General features: G+C 49.0%; 1 protein-coding gene across 2 annotated transcripts; it reads left to right on the forward strand.

Annotated features, from left to right (window-relative positions):
* The first annotated feature begins 523 nt into the window (after positions 1-523).
* Positions 524-19190, forward strand: TRIM35 (tripartite motif containing 35). Of its 2 annotated transcripts, XM_008979079.5 has the most exons (7): positions 524-1016; positions 6579-6674; positions 9614-9844; positions 10946-10999; positions 13921-13943; positions 14811-14929; positions 15874-19190. In XM_008979079.5, the coding sequence occupies exons 1-7, from the start codon at positions 582-584 to the stop codon at positions 16449-16451; spliced, it is 1536 nt and encodes a 511-aa protein (XP_008977327.1). In that variant the 5' UTR covers positions 524-581; the 3' UTR covers positions 16452-19190. The 2 variants fall into 2 exon arrangements, with proteins under 2 accessions (XP_008977327.1, XP_008977328.1); XM_008979080.6 differs by lacking the exon at positions 10946-10999.
* Positions 19191-20926: the final 1736 nt, after the last annotated feature.

Genomic DNA, 20926 nt, shown 5'->3' on the forward strand with positions numbered 1-20926 from the left:
CACCTGTCTTGTTTCTCCCTACCGCAGGGGGCTGGAAGAAGACTGGCCAAAGTAAGTAAACGACAAATGCAAGAGTGGCACAGGTCCTCAAAAAGTCGCTGCAAACCCTAAGTGGTGACTGCACTCATGGTGCTTTGAGACCCAGCCACTACCTCGGAAGCAGAAAGTTGGGATCTCTGGTTTCTCCTACCGGTGGGCCTAAGGTTCCCTGAGATTGGTTAAGGAAGGAGCTCCTTTTCCCATTTCCAGCCGGAAGTAGGTTTCCAATGACACGGAAGCCCTATCGGGCCGCCCAGTAGACCCTTCCGTGCTACCCAGGCCAGGGACCCGCCCGGACCTTAGCAGGCGGGGACAGCGGGCACAAGGCCTGCCCCGCTCTCCCAGGATTTCCCAGGCATAACGGAAGTGGGTGGGGCTCCTCCGAGCACCACCCCTGCACGATTGGCCAGCACGGCTGTCTCTCAGCGTTCTAGGGGGAGGGGCTGGGCGATACTTACAACTAGGGCCGCGGGCGCGGGTAGCCAGTCGGGTGGGAGGCGCCGTAGCAAAAGTTCTGGGCACTGGTGCCGGTGGCTCGTGCCATGGAACCGAGCCCCGACGTGTCCCCTGGGCCTTCCCGCTCCTTCAAGGAGGAGTTGCTCTGTGCTGTCTGCTACGACCCCTTCCGCGATGCCGTGACTCTGCGCTGCGGCCACAACTTCTGCCGCGGGTGCGTGAGCCGCTGCTGGGAGGTGCAGGTGTCGCCCACCTGCCCGGTGTGCAAGGACCGCGCCTCGCCCGCCGACCTGCGCACCAACCACACCCTCAACAACCTGGTGGAGAAGCTGCTGCAGGAGGAGGCCGAGGGCGCGCGCTGGACCGGCTACCGCTTCCAGCGCGTCTGCCGCCTGCACCGTGGCCAGTTCAGCCTCTTCTGCCTCGAAGACAAGGAGCTGCTGTGCTGCTCCTGCCAGGCCGACCCCCGGCACCAGGGGCACCGCCTGCAGCCAGTGAAGGACACTGCCCACGACTTTCGGGTAAGAGCAGCGGTGTAGACTAGGCGGCCGAGCAGGGACTGGAACCCGGAACCCCATGGCTCTACGGCTCCCGCCCCTCCTGCCTGTCAGAGCCCAGGGTGACTGTCTCGCTGTAGCATGCAGGACCCCATCTCTCCGACCGAGGTTCCCTACAGGGAGGGGCTGGATTCTTTATCAAGGTGGGCCCAGGGGCCCATGGTGGGAGAAGGGAGAATGCAAACAGAAAGTGAGAGCTGGGGTTACGGGATGTTCCCAAGACAGTGCCACCCACTTCTGAAGGACCCAGGCCATGCACCCCTTGTGCCAACTGGGTGTGGTCCAGGTCCCTTTAAGTAACATGAATGTGAGTGCAGCCCACGAGGCCTTTAGCTTGGCGCCCTCAGTTTAGAAGTGGAGGAGGAGCCCCAGACTTGGCCACGGATGTGGAGCCTTAAGATTTTCCCCAAACCAGTCACCTACTTACCAAACTGACCCCATAGTTTGTATTATCTGTGGGGAGAGGCCTCTGGCCCTGGCTGGCTGGCTTATTCTGGTTTATCACCCAGCATCTCCATGCCTAGTGTTCTAGTGGCTATAAATAAACCCAGGAACAACTTACAGGGCAAAACTAACATGGAGAATTCTTTGGTATAGGAAGGAAAAATGAACAGAAGATAGGGGTTAGCCTAACTCAGCATTCTTCAAAACGTTTGTTCTTAGCCCATAGGAAGCAATGCATTTTCTCTTGTGACCCAGAACATATGTGTCAGTTGAAACAAAAGTTTTCTGAACATGTCCATTGTACTCTGATATTTTCTGTTACTTTACCTTTTTTTTTTTTTTGAGACCTCTGTCACCCAGGCTGGAGTTCAGTAGTGTGATCTCAGTTCACTACAACTTCTTCCCCGCCCAGGTTCAAGCGATTCTGGTGCCTCAGCCTCCCGAGTAGCTGAGATTACAGGAATGTACCAGCACGCCCGGAGTAGCTGAGATTGCAGGCATGTACCAGCATGCCCGGAGTAGCTGAGATTACAGGCATGTACCAGCACGCCCAGAGTAGCTGAGATTACAGGCATGTACCAGCACGCCCAGCTAATTTTGTTTTTAAAATTTCTAGTAGAGATGAGGCGTCACCATGTTGGCCAGGCTGGTCTAGAACTCCTGGCCTCAAGTGATCGGCCCGCCCTCTGCCTCCCAAACTGCTGAGATTACAGGCATGAGCCACTCCGCCCAGCCTGTCACTTTACTTTTAAAAATTACCCAGAATGTGAAACATTGAATTTATTTAATCACCAGCTAATGCATGAACACTGGGTAGCTGGTCTGAAGCTGCATGGACTGGAAAGGAGGAGCTGCTAAAGTCCCCAGTGCCTGGTCTCTGGGCTTCTCTGTGGCCCTGCCTTCCTTTTTTTTTGAGATGGAGTCTCACTCTGTTACCCAGGCTGGAGTGCAATGGCGAGATCTCAGTTCCCTGCAACCTCCACCTCCCAGGTTCAAGCGATTCTCCTGCCTTAGACTCCCAAGTAGCTAGGATTACCGGCATCTGCCACTATGCCTGGCTAATGTTTTTGTATTTTGTATTTTTAGTAAAGGCGGGTTTTCACCATGTTGGTCAGGCTGGTCTCAAACTCCCAACCTCAGATGATCCACCCGCCTTGGCTTCCCAAAGTGCTGGGATTACAGATCTGAGCCACCGAGCGTGGCCCTGCCTCCCTTTTTTTTTTTTTAACAATACTTTTTGTTAAATACAGAAGTCTGTTACTGCTCCATACACATTTAACAAAAGTGAAGTGAAGAGTACACATGTCTGAATGAGTAACCCTATTCTGTCAAGTTTTTTGCTTAACATGGGTCCATGTCATTGCTTTTTCTGTGGAACAAGTGGCAGATCCTGATTTGGGATAGCTGGAATAAGTGCTGGCCAGCCTGGGGGTGGGGCCCAGGAAAAGGAGGGATCATGGTTCAAGTCATGACTAATCCCTATAGGGTTGGCCTAGGTGCCACTCAGGAGATGGGCAGGGGTCAAGGCTGAGAACAACCAGGCAGAGCCCCCAGGTTGGGGTCATGCCAGGATTCAAGAGCAGAGAGCCACACACCAGCAGATGCCAGGGAGACTGCAGGAGATAAGATAGACAATTTCCAGCCTCAGGGAACTTCCAGCAGAGACCCGAGGGAAAGGGAGGTGTTAGCCAGGTGAAAGGGTATTTCAGGTAGAGGCAGCAGCATTTGGAAGGGTCCAGAAGTGGGAAAGCCTGACTTTCCAGGCCCTGAGGGAATTTCAGGGTGGTTGGAATGAGGATAGAAGTGCAGGAGGATCCAGGAGGTCTGTGGCTCCCCCTTGCTGTGAACAGCAGCTGTGGGTTTTAGCAGAAGAATAGTGGGTTCAGATTAGTGGGCACCCAGGATGATGTCAGAGGGGCTGAGTAGTCTAGTCCCAAAAGGATCTGAGGAGAATGAGAGCTGGTCAGCCTGATGCAGAGTGCAAATCACTCATATACTGGACAAATAGGTATTGATGGCTGTTGCGTGCCATGGCCTCTTCCTAGCTTCGTGGAATTCTCATTTGAGCAGGGGGTGTAGACAGTCAATAGACAAGATGTAATTCCGTGTGATTTGAGGTAGGTGGTTGTGGGGGAGCAGTATGGGAAGGTTCTTTCACCACTAGGTGTGAAGGGGCTAGGCAAGAAGCTGTGTGCCTCGCAGAGGGAGTTTTCCATTGTGTGCTGTGGGGAGCCCTGAAAGATTCTGAACAGGGGAGTTTGTGATGAGGTGTGTGCCTTAGACAAAGATTACTTTGGCAACTATGTGAGAAACAGCAAAAATCAGAGTTGTTCCAGTGAACACTTTCAGTGCCCATTGTGTGCTAGATGCTTTCAATGTTCACATGTCAACGAATTTAATGCTTACGAAAACTTATCATCAGGTCCTGTCTTCGTTTCCTGTTACTGCTGTAATACATGGCCACAAATGTGGTGATTTAAAATAGTACACATTTGTTCTCTTACAGTTCTGGAGGTCAGAAGTCCTAAAATTGAGGTGTCTGTAAGGCTGCATTCCTTTTGGAGGCTCCAAGGGAGAATTTATTCCCTTGCTTGCTCCAGCTCTCAGAGGCTCCTGCCTCTGGCTCTCAGGTGCAGCATTCCATTCTGCGTCTCTTGTCACTTTGCCTTCTTTGACCAGTTCTACTATCTCCACCTCCCTCTCATGAGGACCCTGTGATGACATTGGGCCCACCCAGGTAATCCAGGATAACCTCCCCGCGGCAAGATCCTTCATTTAATCTGCACAGTCCCTTTGTCATACAAAGTCACATATTCACAGGTTCCGGGGATTAGAATGGGGACATCTTTTGGGGGAGGTAATTATTCAGCTTGCTACAGGTAGGTACTATTATCCCCACTTGTCCAAAGCCACAGAGCAAGTAGTTCTAAAGGTCACCTGGAGCCTTGTTCAGTCCGCACTCTGGTCCTGGACTTTAAGAGAGAGGCTTCTCTCATCCGAGATGTGTGTGGGCAGCTGACTGTGTGTTAGGGGTTTGTGTGGCTGTTGACCACTGTCAGGGCTGGCAGAAGGTCCTGGTTGAGTGCCTCCTGAGTGCCAGTACGGTGTCCAGGACAGGACAGTCCTAGACCTTGCCTTTGCTGGCATGGTTGTATCATCTCACTAATAGTTACATAATTTCAGCTCAATGCTCCTGTGAAGGACAGTACAGGATGTGGTGGGAGATTGTCAAGGGAGGCCACTCTTGTTTGGTGGGGCCTGGCCAGCATGGTGAAACCCTGTCTCTACTAAAAATACAAACATTAATCAGGCATGGTGGCATGTGCCTGTAATCCCAGCTACTTGGGAGGCTAAGGCAGGAGAATTGCCTGAACCCAAGAGGCGGAGGTTGCAGTGAGCCGGGTTGTGCCACCGCCCTCCAACATGGGTGACAGAGCAAAACTCCATCTCAAATAAAGAAGAGAGACAATACGAATGCTGGTGCTGAAGTTGTGGGAACTGAAAGCACGTGTCAGCACCGTTTACGCCGTGACTTGGGGTAGCATTGTCTTGGTATTGTTTTAGGTTGCTATTAACAAAAACATCCCCAGACACAGACCCACAGGGGACTTGTGAGGAAGTGGTTATATCTCAGTAATGAGAAGTGGATCAAGGCCACTGTGTCTCATACCTGTAATCCCCGTGCTTGGAGAGGCTGAAGCTAGAGGATCGCTTGAGGCCGGGAGTTCAAGATACTGCACCAAAGCAAAAAAAAAAAAAAAAAAAAAAAATTAGCCAGCATGGTGGCACACACCTGTAGTTTCAGCCACTCTAGGGGAGTGGGGAGAGTGGGGACACTGAGGGCTGAGATGCGAGGATTGCTTGAGGCCAGGCATTCGAGGCTGCAGTGAGCTATGACTGGGCCACTGCACTCCAGCCTGGGCAACAAAGTGAGACCCTGTCTCTTATATAAATGGATAAATAAAGTACTAGGATAAGAACACAGGTCTCCTGCCTCCCAGTCCAGAGCTCTCGGGCTCTGTGCTGAGCTGCCTTGTCCAGACTCTTGTCTTATCCAGCTCGCAGGACTGGCATGATGGCCATTCTTTGCCAGCAGACTCTCCCTGGTCCCAGCTCCAGTCCTCTCTCCCCCTCTGGGGTCAACATCTTAGAGTCCCTCTGGCTGGATCTAACCTGAAGGTACTCTCGATACCTCTTAAGCCCCATTCCAGGTGATTCGCTCGCCTCGGCCTCTCAAAGTGCTGGGATTACAGGTGTGAGCCACCGTGCCTGCCTCAAATTATTATTTTTTTTCTTAGGAAAAAAGTTGAGAAGCTTTCTGAGAATGTAGATTGAAAGGATAAAGAGGGAGAGAAAATGATAGACCTCAGTCAGGAATCCAACCTAAAAAGCTGTAGCGGTTCTTCAAGGAGTCCAAGAACAACAGAAACAATAATTAAAGTTTAAGAATGAAAACTGCTAAACGAAAAATATTTGTGCCTGCTGATGAAAGTATTCCATGCGATCCAGGCAGTGCTAGAATGTCAGGGTGTGGGAGGAGTATGGAGGGAGGGGCGTGTTGATGTTAAGGCCTCATGGGAGGTAACTGAACCCCACGGGAAATGACTGGCTTTATCTCCATTGTCAGGCACCGCACATTAGTGATTGCAGACCCATCTGCTTTAGGAAATTGCAGAGGGAACCTGTGACCACACTGTCTGCAGTTGTCCACACAGCTCAGGGATTCAGAGCCAGCATGGACCAGCTTTAGGCTCGCCTGGGATATTCTTCTAACGTGTGTGGTGAGCAACAAGAGAGAGAGCAGGTCGCTTCTCCTCAGCCCCATCTCCCAGTCTGTGCCAGGCTGGGCTAGAGGATGTCTGAGGGCCCTTTATCTCACAGACATACGTCTGATTCAGGATCAGGACCGTACTTACCATGTGTCTGTGACCACAGCGCGTGGCATGGGTGGGGTTCGGCAAATGCAGCTGAGTTACACTTGTGTGGAAGTAGAGTTCCAGTTGGAAATGTGATGTGTCTGCCCTCCCTGCCTGGCCTCCAGCCCTAACCTCCCTTCCTGCCTCCTTCTCATTCCCACTTCAGGCCAAGTGCAGGAACATGGAGCATGCGCTGCGGGAGAAGGCCAAGGCCTTCTGGGCCATGCGGCGCTCCTATGAGGCCATCGCCAAGCACAATCAGGTAAGTGAACAATGGGGCTGAGTGGGGAGATTGGAGGCACTCAGGACAGCTGGGGAGGAGTGAAGATGAGTCAGCCCTGGCTTTGGTTCCCATAAGCTGCCAGGAGAGGTGTCCTGCCTTACCTCTGATGGTCCTGTGCAGCCACATCCTGGACACTGACCGTGGCTCCTCTGCCTTGGCCTCTCTAAAGACCCAGGTGTGGTCATGCCAGCAGCCACAGGAGTGACTTAAAAAGCTACCAACACCATCTGTGCTATGGCACGTGCATCGTACCACCGCCACCTGGGTGTTGAGTGATGACCTGGGATTCATTAATTTCTTGTTTTCTCTCAGTTCCCACATGCACTCCATCATCAGTCCTCTTCGCCCATCTCCAAAATACATGATTTCTGTCGAACTCTCCACCTCCTGGTCCAGGCCACTGTCCTCGCTCACTGGGCCTCCTGCCTGGACCTCATGCTTCCATTCTTGTACATTCTGTTTTCCACAGACTGGGGCAATCATGTAGAAAAAGACATCAGCCTTGCTCCTTCTCTGCTTAAAACTGCCAGTGGCTTCTAGTCACCCTCAGTACCACCCAGATTCCTTACTGTGGTCTCCAAGGCCATCGCCTGACGCTGCCTGTCCTCAACCTCATTTGCTTCTCTGGCTCACCTTCTTTCTGTCCCTTAAGCAAACTAAGTCTTCTCCCCAGAATGCACACCCAGCATCTTTGCCATTAAAATCTCAGCTCAGATGTCCCCTTCAAGAAGCTTTTCCTGATCACCCTCCTCTTTTACTCAAGGGCATACTTCTTGGTTTATTTTCTTGATGACACTCCATTACCTGTAATTACCTTTTGTTTTCTATTTGCTTTTTATCCCCTCCCATCAGAATATAATGAAAACAGGGCACACTATTGCCAATTATCTAGAGGAGTTCTTGGCACACAATAGGTGACCAATAAAAATGTTTGTTGATTGAATGAGTGAAGTGGGTAAGTGACCAATAACTGTTAATCGAATGAATGAATGGGCTCCCTCTGTCCCCACTCTGGTTGTCCTACCTGGCACCCTTTCTTCTTCTGGGTCCTGTGTGGATTGCCAACTTTGTTTCTGACTGTAGATCTCAGCTCTGGTCTTTTGCTTTCTCAGGTGGCTGCTTCTAGTATTTACCACTCTGTTAGACTCATCCTAGCCACAGCCGAGCCACACCTGGTCTGGGTTGCTGGATGCTGTCCTCAGGAGCCTGTAGTCCCTTCCATCATATGTCCATGGGTGAAGTTTAGGCCCAGGAAAGAGCCCCATCAACATCCAGGTGCATGGAGTTTGCCCTGGCCACAGAGCTGGTGGAACAAAGTAGAAGAAAGGATTATGGGACACTGAGCACCAGGGCAGCAACCGCAAAGCAGACCCATTTCCAAATCTAAGCCCACTTCTCCCACCAAATCCCTCAACCCCTTCCAAGCTAATCCCCTCCTCTGTGAAAAGAGGGCAATTCCCTCTTACTAGGATTTTTAAAAAACACTCCGATGAGATAATGCATGTAAGTGTCCAATGGAGAGAAGTCATTAATATTTCTGGTGTCTAATAGACCCACAAACTGGTGGGAGAGAGTTTTCACTTTTTCAGTGCATTATTTTGTCATCATATGTCAGAGCCACAAATATATGTTGAAATTCCAACTCCAAATAGGGATTACAAACCTGCCGTTGCTGGAGTTCGTTTCCCAGTAGTCATCATGGAGTCCTGTAACTTTATCACTGTTGGCTTACTTGGTTTCCCTTTGTGGCTAAAGCCATGTGACTGGCTTGCCTGGTACAGGACTGGGTTGGGGATACTTAGGGAGCATCTGTCTGTCCAAGTGGCAGCACTGCCTGCCCATCCCAGGGAGTGTAGGAGTTCCAAGCTTTTTTCTGAGGCTGAGGGTAAGAGGTCACATGGGAAGCCCCTAAGATTCCAGCCTGATTAATGCTTTTCCTGTTAAATTCAGTCAATCAGATCGATGGAAAAGTGAAAGTTCTGGTGCTTATTCCTTTACAGTGAGGCTGTTATTGCCACGGTGAGTGGGAAGGAGTTGACCTTGCACCTCTGGTTTTCCCTGCCATGCTCTGTTCTTGATCTTTCTGTGCGATAAGAATTATGGGGGAGAGGGAGAGCGTCAGGATCAATAGCTAATGCATGTGGGGCTTAATACCTAGGTGATGGGTTGATCTGTGCAGCAAACCACCATGGTGCACATTTACTTATGTAACAAACCTGCACATCCTGCATATGGATCCTGGAACTTACATTTTTTAAAAAAGAGAATCACCCTGGATTCTACTCTCTCCCACGCAGACATTACCAGTCTTTTCAGCCTGATAGATTAACCTTGCTGTTTGTTCCTCATTTGCATTTCTTTGATTATTGGTAAGTTTGTACGTGTTTTATGTTTCTTCTGTGAATACCAATTCACATTCCTTTTTCCCTTGGAATATTTGTCTTTTAGAGGATTTGTAAGAGTGCTCTGTACATTAAGATTTTAATGATTTTTAAAAATGAATACTTTATACTGCTCTTTTGGTAAAGCCTCTGGATCAGACAAATTTTAAGTCCTAAGACTGGAAGGCAAATACTTTAAAAAAAATCATCGCTGTTTGCAGCCATTTATTTCTCTCATTCAGGACTTCCCTGGTTATGGTGCGTCCTTAAGAAGGAACTGAGCATCGTATGTGGGTGAGATGATAGTACCACAGCTGACATCTGTCAAAACAACCTATTAGTAGGTTGCTGGACTTTACCATTTGAAATCTGAACTTAGAAATGTGTGCTAATAAACTATTATGTTGGTATTTTATCTATAGGGGTTCTGTACATGATTTCTTTGAACATAAAATTCCTTTGTAAAAATGGGAAAGTTGCTGGGCTTTGGAGGTTCTCTCCACATCTGACCCCGACTCCCTCTGCTCTCTGCTGTAGGTGGAGGCTGCATGGCTGGAAGGCCGGATCCGGCAGGAGTTTGATAAGCTTCGTGAGTTCTTGAGAGTTGAGGAGCAGGGCATTCTGGATGCCATGACCGAGGAGACAAGGCAGAAGCAGCTTCTGGCTGAGGAGAAGATGAAGCAGCTCACAGAGGAGACAGAGGCGCTGGCACATGAGATCGAGCGGCTGCAGATGGAGATGAAGGAGGATGATATTACTTTTCTCATGGTAAGGAGCTCAGCGTCTGGATTCAGTGACAGGGCCAGATGTTCTGGGACCAGCTGGGAGTCACAGCCCACCAGCCCTAGCCAATCTCATGTTCCTGGGGCTTCCTGGGTACTGGCCTGGAGGAGCTCACAAGTGACCTGCTATGCTCATGTCATGAAGCTCAAAAGACGTACCAGGGCAGAGTTTTCCTTGAAAGCCTCTTATTTCTTCCTCTCTCTTTTTTTTTTTTTAAAGACGGGGTCTTGCTGTGTCACCCAGGCTGGAGTACAGTGGGTGATTATAGCTCAATGTAACCTCAGACTGTTGGTCTCGAGTGAACCTCCCTCCTTAGCCTCCAGAGTAGCTGAGACTACAGGCACGAGCCACCATGCCTGGCTGATTTTTTTTCATTTTTTAAGAGTCAGGTGGGAGTGAGGGGAGGTCTCACGATGTTGCCCAAGCTGGTCTTGAATTCCTGGCCTCAGGTGATGCTCCCACCGTGGCCTCCTGGGTGGCTGGACTACTGGCACGCCACTGTGCTCAGCTCCTGCCTCTTCTTTCTTCCTTTGTTTTGCCCTTTCTCTCTCATTTTTTTTCTGTTTCTACCTTTTAATAAAATGAATTCTTTTAAAATTATTCAATTATTTAAATTGTTTTATTTAAATATGATGCCCTGGCATTCTGTCTTCTTAAAGATGATTCTATTCTCTCTTTTAAAAAGTGTTCATTTTTTTTCCTTTTATTGATTTATTTCCTCCCCATGAGCCATTGGTCCTTACAAATTTCCTACAGGGAAATTTCTGGGCTTGAAAGCTGGTCTGTAAACTGGCCAGGGTGGTGAGGTATCTCCTGTACCTGGAAAACAGCTGACTGCTCTGGAAGAGGGGTCGCTATAAAGTGGAGTGGGTGGTGGCAGGCAGGTGTCATCTCCTGGGTGGGACCTTTAGGAGTTCGCCACCTCACTTAAGGCCTTGAACCATGAAGTCTCCTGTCTCCAAAATGTCCTTGATTATAAAATCATTCTGTATTCAGAGCTATATCTGAAAAGAAAAATGAAGAAAAAAAATAAGAAAAATCATTTTGTGGGATCTAAAAGATGTGTTTCTCGTGGATTCTGTTTAGGGAATTGGGAGTGTTGTCTTGCCCGGTACCCAGAGTGCTTTCAGGAATGATTTGGTTTGTGTCTCTTTTTTATTTTTTACTAAGTTTATTGTGATATAATTTACATGCTAAACAATTCAGTCATTTAAAATATACCACTCAGTGATTTTTAGTATATACTGAGTTATACAACCATCACGACAATTTTAGAACATTCCATGCCTCCAAAAGCAGCCCTGCTTTTGCTGTCATTCCACAGTTCCTCCTCCCCAGCCCCTGGCAACCACTAAGCTACATACTATTTGTATAGATTTACCTATTCTAGACATTTCAAATGCATGGAATTACATAACATGTAACCTTTCATGACCGCCTTCTTTCACTCAGCATATTTTGAAACTTCATTCATGTTGTATGTAACATCTATCAGTACTTCATTCCTTTTTATGGCTGAATAATATTCCATTGCATAGATATATAATTATGCATTGCTTAATGATGGGGCTATGTTCTGAGAAATGTCTTGTTAGGCAATTTTTTCATGATGCAAATGTCATAGAGTGTGTTTACACAAACCTGCATGGTGTAGCCTACTACATGCCTAGGTTATACGGAATAGCCTCTTGTTCTAGGCTACAGACCTGTACAGCATGTTGCTGTACTGAATACTATAGGCAGCAGGAACCAACTGTGAAGTATTTGCATATCTAAACACAGAAAAGGTACGGTAAAATATAGTCTTATACTCTCATGGGACCACAGTCATATATGCGGTTCCTTGTTGACTGAAACGTTGTTAGGTTGCACATGGCTATACGGCATTTTATTTATTGATTTATCAGTTGGTGGTTGCTGTGGTTTGGTGGTTTGAATATGTTCCTCAAAATGTATGTGTTGTAAACTTAATTCCCAATACAACAGTGTTGGGAGTTGGAGCCTAATAAGAGGTGATTGGGTCATGAGAACCCTCATGAATGGGTTAATGTTGTTACTGGCAGAGTAGGTTAGTTATGGAGAGAGTGGGCTTGTCATGAAGTGACTTTGGGCCCTCCTTGCTCTCTTGCTTTTGGTCTTATGTGTGGTCTCTTGCCCGTCCTCCCTCTGCCATGGGATGGCACAGCATGAATGCTCTCATCAGATGCCAGTGCCATCCTTTTGGACTTCCCAGCTTCAGAACCACGAGTCAAACAAATTAGTGTTTATAAATTACCCAGTCTGTGGTATTTTGTTACAGCAACACAAAATGAACTAAGACAGTCGTCATTTAGGTTGGTTCTGTTTTAGCTATTATGAATAATAAGGCTATAATCATTCAGATAGCAATTTTTATGAGGACATGTTTTTATTTTTCTTGGAAATATATCTGGGAGTAGATTTCCTGGATCTTATGGTAACTCTAGGAAGAACTGCCAGGCTGTTGTCCAGAGCAACTGTATCATTTTATATTCTCATCAGGAGTGTATAAGGATTCCAGTCTCTCCACAGCTTTGCCAAAATTTATTTTTTAAAAAGTATAACCAGGCAAGGCATGGTGACTCATGCCTGTAATCCCAGCACTTTGGGAGGCTGAGGTGGGTGGATCACGAGGTCAGGAGATCAAGACCATCCTGGCTACCATGGTGAAACCCCATCTCTACTAAAAATACAAAAAATTAGCTGGGCATGGTGGCTTGTGCCTGTAGTCCCAGCTACTTGGGAGGTTGAGGCAGGAGAATCACTTGAACCTGGGAGGCAGAAGTTGCAGTGAGTTGAGATCATGCCACTGCACTCCATCCTGGGCAACAGAGTGAGACTCCATCTCAAAAAAAAAAAAAAAAGGAACAAATTATAACCATCCTTGTGGGCGTGAAGTGGTATCTCATTGTGTATTGTATGTCATCATTTCCCTGATAGCTAATGACTTGGAACATCTTTTCACGGGCTTTTGGATCATTAGTAGATCTTCCTTGGGCAAATGTCTATTCAGATCATTTGCCCATTTTTAACTTGGGTTGTCTTTTTATTGCAGAGTTGTAAGAGTTCTAGACACAAGTCCTTTGTCCATTTTAGCTCTACATGTAGGTCTTTGATGCATTTTGAGTTATTTTTTGTATATGGTGTAGTAAAGGTTGGTCCAACTTCATTTTTTTTTGCATGTCAACATCTAGTTGTCCCAGTACTATTTGTTGGAAAGACTATTTATTCCTCCATTAAATTGTCTTGGCACTTTTGTAAATAACTGATTGATGGTAAATATGAGGGTCTATTTCTGGACTTTCATTTCTATTCCATCGATCTCAATGCCTGTACTGATATTAGTACCATACTATCTTGATTACTGTTGATTTGTATTAACTCTTGAAATAGGGATTATGAGTCTTCCAATGTTGTTCTTTAATTTCAAGATTGTTTTAGCTATTCTGGTTCCCTCGAAATTCCATGTGAATTTTAGGATCAGTTTTTTAGTTTCTGCAAAGAAGCCAGCTAGGATAAGGGATCACACTGAATCAGTAGATCAACGTGCGGAGTGTCTTCATATGTTTTTTTGTTGCTATAACAGAACATCACAGACTGGGTGAATTATAAGCAATACAAGTTTATTCAGCTCATTGTTCTGGTGAGGCCAGGAAATCCAGGAGCATGGCAGCTCTGGCATTTGGTGTGGGTCATCTCATGGCAGAAGGAGGAAGTGAGTGTGCAAGACAGAGTAGTTGCTCATTGCTTCATAGCAGCCCAGGCTCATGATAATGAAACCGCTTCACAGTCATGACATTCAACCATTGGTGAGGGCTCTGCCCTCATGATCCAGTTGCCTCTTTTTAGGACCTACCTCCCAACACTGTCGTGTTGGGAATTCAGCGAACTTTTGGATAATATGCTCAGATCATAGCAGGGATGTTACTGTTAACATCTTGACAATATTAAGACTTATGATCTATGGAATGCATGACTCCTTTTGAGGTCAAAAACGTATACATTTCCTCTACATATGTGTCTCTGTGTCTTTTTTGTTTCAGAAACATAAGGGCCGAAAACGCCGGTAAGTTGCCAAAGCTGTTGGGTGGCGGGGGGGTGGAAAGAGCTGGCAGAAACAGAAGGGGTGCAAACTCCAGCAGCCCCGGGCCAGGCAGGGAACAGCCAGCTGGGTGCATCAGCCCACATGAGCTACTGTGCCCTGGTTTTAGAGGGCGTGGTGGGCAATGGGCAGGTGGAGGGAGGCCTCTCACAGCATCCAATTCCAGTTGGCTCTGGGCAGTGTTGTTCTTCTGAGTGAGGAGGATCCCCACCTGCCATGCAGGGAAGGAGAGCACCATCCTGCACGTGGCTCGAATTCCCAGGGGACAGCAGTGTCAGGTCAGCCCCCTCGCTCTCAGAGCCTTAGGTCACAATGGTTTGTGTTGATGGTTGTTGGGCTCACAGGGATGAATGAGGAGGAACTGTGTCTTAGTCCAAGCTTTCTAAAGATGAAAGAGAGTGATTTTGGTGGGCGTGAGTTCCCTGTGCCCACTTCCCTTTGGCGGTGTGCAAGCAAGGGCCGGAGGACACCTGGGAACTGTTGGACTAGAGCATCCCTAGTGTCCTTTCCAACCCAGACATCCCATGAGCAGGATGTGTAAGTGTGATTGCTGCCTGCAAGGATGGCAGCCATGTTGGAGATCTCCTGTTTAGAGTTTTGCTAGTTGGGGCAGGTGAGTGAGCCCTTGGCCTGAATTCTGAGGGAGGCAGCGGCCCATTAGCTTTGACCCATCTCCCATCATGGCCCAGTCCAGTCTTGTCTTAGGGAAGGTGACCAGGAAACTTGGCTGAGGTAAGGGAACAAGTCCTGTTGCTGGTTTCCAGTGAGCCCAGTTCGGCCTGGGATGCATGGTGCTGGCTCTGCCCAGCATACCCCGTTGTGCTTTTCCAGACTCTTCTGCACCATGGAGCCCGAGCCAGTCCAGCCCGGCATGCTTATCGATGTCTGCAAGTACCTGGGCTCCCTGCAGTACCGAGTCTGGAAGAAGATGCTTGGATCTGTGGAATGTGGTGAGCGGGGGTGTGGGCAGGTGTCCCAAGCAGGGTGGAAACCCTCATGTTAGCAAAGAGCCACCAGGGCTGGTCTCTGCAGGGCCCCCCTCCCACCTCCTCAGAGCTCCCCTCCTCTCTCAACTGATCCCTCTGCCAGTCCCTCGCAGGCAGGTTCCTGTGCCCTGGTCTTCTCCACTCTGCCCAACACCTCCAACCCTCCTGGCAGAATGCCTTCCTTTCAGGGCCCTGACACTTGGTGCCCTCTTCAGAGAGGGCAGCTGGCTTGTCTATTCAGAACTGTATTTTGTATGATAAAAGACCTCCTCCATCCAGGATCGCCTCTCCCAAGGTAACTAGAGCCAGAGGAGCCACGGTGTCCCGGTTTTACAGGGAGGAATATCATTGACCTGGGGAATGGTCCATGCTGTCCCAACATCCCTGGCTTGTGTGACTGTTACAAGTTTCTGCCTGTATGAGTTCCTGTGGCTGCCATAATGAAGGACCACAAACTGGGTGGCTTAAAATGACAGAAATGGACTCTCTCACAGTTCTGGAGGCTAGAAATCCAAAATCCAGACGTTGGCAGGGCCAGGCCCCCTCTGAAACCTGTAGAGGAGAATCTTCACTCCTTCATAGGAGATGTATTAGTTGGTTGCCCACCATGCCTGGCCTGTCCCCCCTCTTTTTATAAGGACATGACTGATATTGGATTGGGGACTGTCCTCCAGTTTTCATCTTTACTAATATATCCACAACCTCCCATTCTTAGATGAGGTCACACTCTGAGGTACCAGGGGTTGGGACTGCCACATATCTTCTGGGCACATAGCCCAACCCCTACCACTGCTCCAGCCCCGGGCCGCCCCCTGCATGGACTGGGGCCAGGTGGGACACAGTGGTTGGTTTGTGGGGCCTAACAGGCCTCAGGGTTGCTGATTCCCCATTTCCACCTCTGCTTGCAGTGCCCTTTACCTTTGACCCCAACACCGCAGCCGGCTGGCTCTCTGTGTCCGAGGACCTTACCAGTGTCACCAACCACGGCTACCGCGTGCAGGTGGAGAACCCGGAGCGCTTCTCCTCGGCGCCCTGCCTGCTGGGTGCCCGCGTCTTCTCGCGGGGCTCGCACGCCTGGGAGGTGGCCCTGGGGGGGCTGCAGAGCTGGCGGGTGGGGGTGGTGCGTGTGCGCCAAGACTCAGGCGCTGAGGGTCACTCGCACAGCTGCTACCACGACACGCGCTCGGGCTTCTGGTATGTGTGCCGCACACAGGGCGTGGAGGGGGACCACTGCGTGACCTCAGACCCAGCCACCGCGCCCTTGGTCCTGGCCATCCCACGCCGCCTGCGTGTGGAGCTGGAGTGTGAGGAGGGTGAGCTGTCTTTCTATGATGCGGAGCGCCATTGCCACCTGTACACCTTCCACGCCCGCTTTGGGGAGGTGCGGCCCTACTTCTACCTGGGAGGTGCGCGGGGAGCTGGTCCCCCTGAGCCTTTGCGCATCTGCCCTCTGCACATCAGCATCAAGGAAGAACTGGATGGCTGAGCTGGCCCGAGCCTGCTGGCGGCTGCCCAGGTCTTGTGCCACCGCACTGTTTTCTTTCTGCCCCCTTCCTAATGCCACACTGCCTGGGCACCACTGTGCCCCGCCTCCTTGCCAGGCTCTTCCTTTTGTCCCGTCTGGTCCTTTTCCTTGACTCCAGGCCACGCCTCTCTCCATGTTTGGTCCCTTCTCTGCCCACGGTCAAGAGCCATTGGGTGGCACCTCACTGGCCAGGCTCTCCCGAGTCGTGGCATCTCCACAATGTGAATTTTCTGAATCTTCATTCCAGGACTTCTGGGAATAATGTTTACTTCTAGAATGGGCCAGTTTTAAACCATCTCATCCAGGTGTGGTAAAGCCAGTGGCTGAGGAGAGGACTGCCCTGGAAAGGAGAGTTTGTTACTCATGGTTCTGGGAGGAGGGGCCGCATAGGAAAGCCCCAGGGTGTGTCAGCAGGTGGAAGGAGGGAGTGGAACGTGTGTGCACGGGACTTCACTGTGGTTTTCTCAGGAAGCAATGGGTAAGGCAGGGTAAGCAGGGAAGACAGGTTTAGGGGTAGCTGGCTTGAGTAATTCAGTGGCTCTTGGCATAGGGGCTGCCTTCTCTGTCTGATACCTCGCCCCGGGATAATCAGGACGGGAATGTTGATGTGGGTTGTGACAGCCCGGTAGAGCCACACGAAGGAGGCAGCTGGTGCTATTGCTCTGGATTCGATGGTTTCGATAGGAAAGGCTGCTCTCAGCCCGATGCTTGCTGTCACTAGAGACATGGGGATTGGCTAGCCTGGGAGGAGCAGTCTGTCCAGGTCAGCGAGGCCCGGATGCCAGATCATCAAGAGTACAGGAAACAAAGCTACTACAGGGCCTCTGCGTGGCTGAATCCCCTGTCTCCATCAGATCAGCTCTGATTGATCTATTTATACCTTCACGGTTTCCTCTGAACGCAGGCTTCCAGAGCCCCTTCAACACAACGTTTTTAAAATCGTGGTTTTGCCTGTTCCCTTGCTGGGCCCCAGTTTCCCCACCTGGAAATGACATAGGACTGGATGAGGACGTCTTGCTGTAGTTGCTGTAGAGGAAATTCCTCTGGTTAATTCTCATCAGCTTTTGCAAAAAGGAAAGAATGAGGGTACCCTTTTCAGTTGGGATGAAAGGAGAGGGGTGGCTCCCTGGATGTGGCCCTAGACGCTGCAGGAGAGGGAAGAGGAGGCTGGGCCTTGCTGCCTTCTTGTCTCTGCTGACTTCAGCCAGCTCATGCTCACTCTGCCACTTGTGATTTCATCCCGAATTTCTTCCTCCACCGTGCCTGCAACCCTCTTGTCTCTGCTGACTTTAGCCAGCTCGTGCTCGCTCTATGGCTCGCGATTGCATCCCAGGTTTCTTCCTCCGCCGTGCCTGCAGACTTTCCTGGGCTTGTTTTTTCTCCTTCATCTCTCAAGAGAGTTTTTAATCGTCAACTCACCGTGTCCCAGGAAGTGGCATCATAAAAGGATTTTTTTTTTTTTCCTAAAAGCAGTGTTAAAATTGGGGTCACATTCCTGACCAAGGACTCTGCATCCCACCTCCTGCCCATTCCAGTTCACAAAAACTGACATTTTAAAAAATCACACCTGTCAATTGGTTATCAACGTATTGTGTACACTGGTTACATAAAACTTAGGGCTACAAGGAGGGCCCAGGTAGGAGATGCCAGTGTGTGAAGGGACTGGTTGGGCGTGGTGATAATGTTGGAAAATCAGTGCATGCACCTGGTGGGAGGATGCTCAACCTCAGAAAAGCTCCAAGCCCTTTGGGAGCCAATGCATCCGAGAGTTTGACTCTCTCTATAAAGTATTTATCCCACCCATCAATATAATTTTGATATAATAAACTTGACCTGAAATTATTGCATTAATTATATTAAACTTTTAAAAAATGTTGTTTTACTTTCACCTTACATATTGGAAGGGTTTTTGGTTTTAGACAGGATAATTTGCGCAGGCTAGGCCTCTTGAAAAAAAAAATCAAAAATGATATTTAAGCTAAGACTCTTTCTCTTTTGGCATTTCCTTTTCAGTGTTATAAGCAACATTCAACCATGTTGTAGCATGTGTTCAACTCTATTTTTTTGTTGGCTAATATTCCATTGTATGGGATGACAGTACTGCATTTTATTTATCATGCATCGATTGGCAGCCACTTGGGTTGTTTCTACTTCTTGACTCTTACACATAATGCTGCTAGAAACATTTATGTACGAGTTTTTGCGTGGACGTATGTTTTCATTTCTCTTTGGTATTTGCCTCAGAACAGATTTGCTGGATCATGTGGAAACTGTGTAACCCTTGAGGGACTCCCAAGCTGTTTTCCAACGTGGCGACACAATTTTATATCCAAGAGGGTCTGAGGGTTCTGATTTCTCCACATCCTTCAGTGCTTTTTATTATCTGTCTTTTAACTTAGCCCTCCTAGCAGGGGTGATGTGTTACCTCATTGTGATTTTGGTTTGTATCTCCCTGATGGCGAATGATACGAGCATCTTTTCATGCGCTTCTTGGCCATTTGTATATCTTCTTAAGACAACAATGTTTAAATCACTTGCTCATTTTTTAATCGAGTTACTTGCCTTTTTATTATTGAGTTGTAAGAATCCTTTTATAGCCGAGCACAAGTCCCTTTATCAGGTATATGATTATAAAATTTTCTCTGTGAGCTGTTTCATTTCCTTGACAATGTCCTTTGAAATACTAAAGCTTTAAATTTTGATGATGTCCAGTTTTTATTTTTTCTTTTGTTGTGTATGTATCCTGGAAATCTCACTTTTGATACTGCCCTTAGGTGCATATATTGTTAAGTTCTGGATTTTGGCTCAGGGACGGGGCAGTTGCTCGTCGGCCGGAAGCTCTAGTCCAAGAGTTCATGGATTCTCCCCTGAAGCCCTCTCCTGCCCTTGCCTTCCATTCACCCCCATCATTCCCCTCCTCATGACTGTGTCCAGACTCAAGGCAGCAGCGCCCTGGGAAGCCCCCCATTCGCCAGTTTCTCCCACTTTTGCACCATCCCACATACACCATTGTCCATGTTCCTATCACCCAGAGGGATCCCACTTCCAACCCACTCCAGTGCCTTTCTCCATGGCCGCTCTCAGGGTGTGTTGTCACCAGGCTCCCCCTTTATACCCAGTGTATCCTCAGTGCTGTCACATGGCTCCAGCTGGACCAGGCTCCTGTTACTCTTCAAACAGGCCGCCTGCCCTCTCTAGGGTCCCATCATCACTGAAATGTTCTGATCTCAGATGCTCTGGCTCTCCTGGTCATATTGGCTCTGCCACTTACATTGTGTCTCCTGGGGACACTGCCTGCCTGAGCTTATTTCCTCATCTGTGGGAATGGGGCTCCTCCCCACCTCCTCAAGGTCTGAGCAGCATGAGCACCTCCTAAACCAGAGTCTCAGAGCACGCTAGAGCCTCAATGACCTCCAGGCTCCCAATCCCATCCACATCAGCCACCACGTATAGTTGGTCAGATTGAGGTGCGCAAGAGCCATGTCCTGTTTTTTCCACTTGCTTGCGGGGAATGAAATTTCTCTCAAGAAAATTTGTGCAATATCACAACAGTGGAAGTCTATCGTGATCCTCGTGAGTGATGCAGTGGCAGGAGTTTTCCCAGCCCCTCAGAGTGACATTCAAGAGCCCTCCCCAGCTGATTCCTGCCACCATGGTCACCACTGTTTACACAGACCCTGCCCAGCCTTGCTGGGCTTGGGGGCCCATTGTTCCTCCTGCCTGCAGGACCTGCTGCCCTCCCTTCATTGTCCCCCAGCCCACCTTCTCAGCTCTAGGTGCCTTCCCAGACCTGTGCGGGGCTCCCTGGGCTGCCACTGCATGCTGTCCGTTCTGCCGGAAGAACACCTCAGTGTCTTTTCTGCTTGGAGACTTGGGAGTGCAGGAAGCATGCCATCTTCCTCATTCAGATCCCAAATCTTTGGATGCTGCGGGACCATAATAAATGATAATCCCAGCACTTTGGGAGGCTGAGGTGGGCGGATCACCTGAGGTCAGGAGTGAGCCTGACCAACATGGAGAAACCCCATCTCTACCAAAAAGACACAATTAGCCAGGCATGGTGGCGCATGCCTGTAATCCCAGCTGAGGAGGCTGAGGCAGGAGAATCACTTAAACCCAGAAGGGTGAAGTTGCGATGAGCCGAGATTATGCCACTGTACTCCAGCCTGGGCAACAAGACTGAAACTCCATCTCAAAATAAATAAATGATTGTTGAGTGCGTACATGGTTAGAGACGTGCACTGTGGGGCAGGAAAGCTGCTGCCCTTCTAAGTGCCACAGACCCACTGGTGGCATTTTGGTAAGGAGAAAGTGGCATGAAGCCCACAGTCCAGCTTCCCGGATCCAGATGTAAGCCCTGTGACTTCTAGGCTGCCTGAACCTTTCGACCCTATGCTCACTCAAGTAGAATGAAGATGACAATATCTACCTTAGGC

Source organism: Callithrix jacchus, chromosome 13 (assembly GCF_049354715.1).
Source record: "Callithrix jacchus isolate 240 chromosome 13, calJac240_pri, whole genome shotgun sequence".
NCBI classification, from domain to species: Eukaryota; Metazoa; Chordata; class Mammalia; order Primates; family Cebidae; genus Callithrix; species Callithrix jacchus.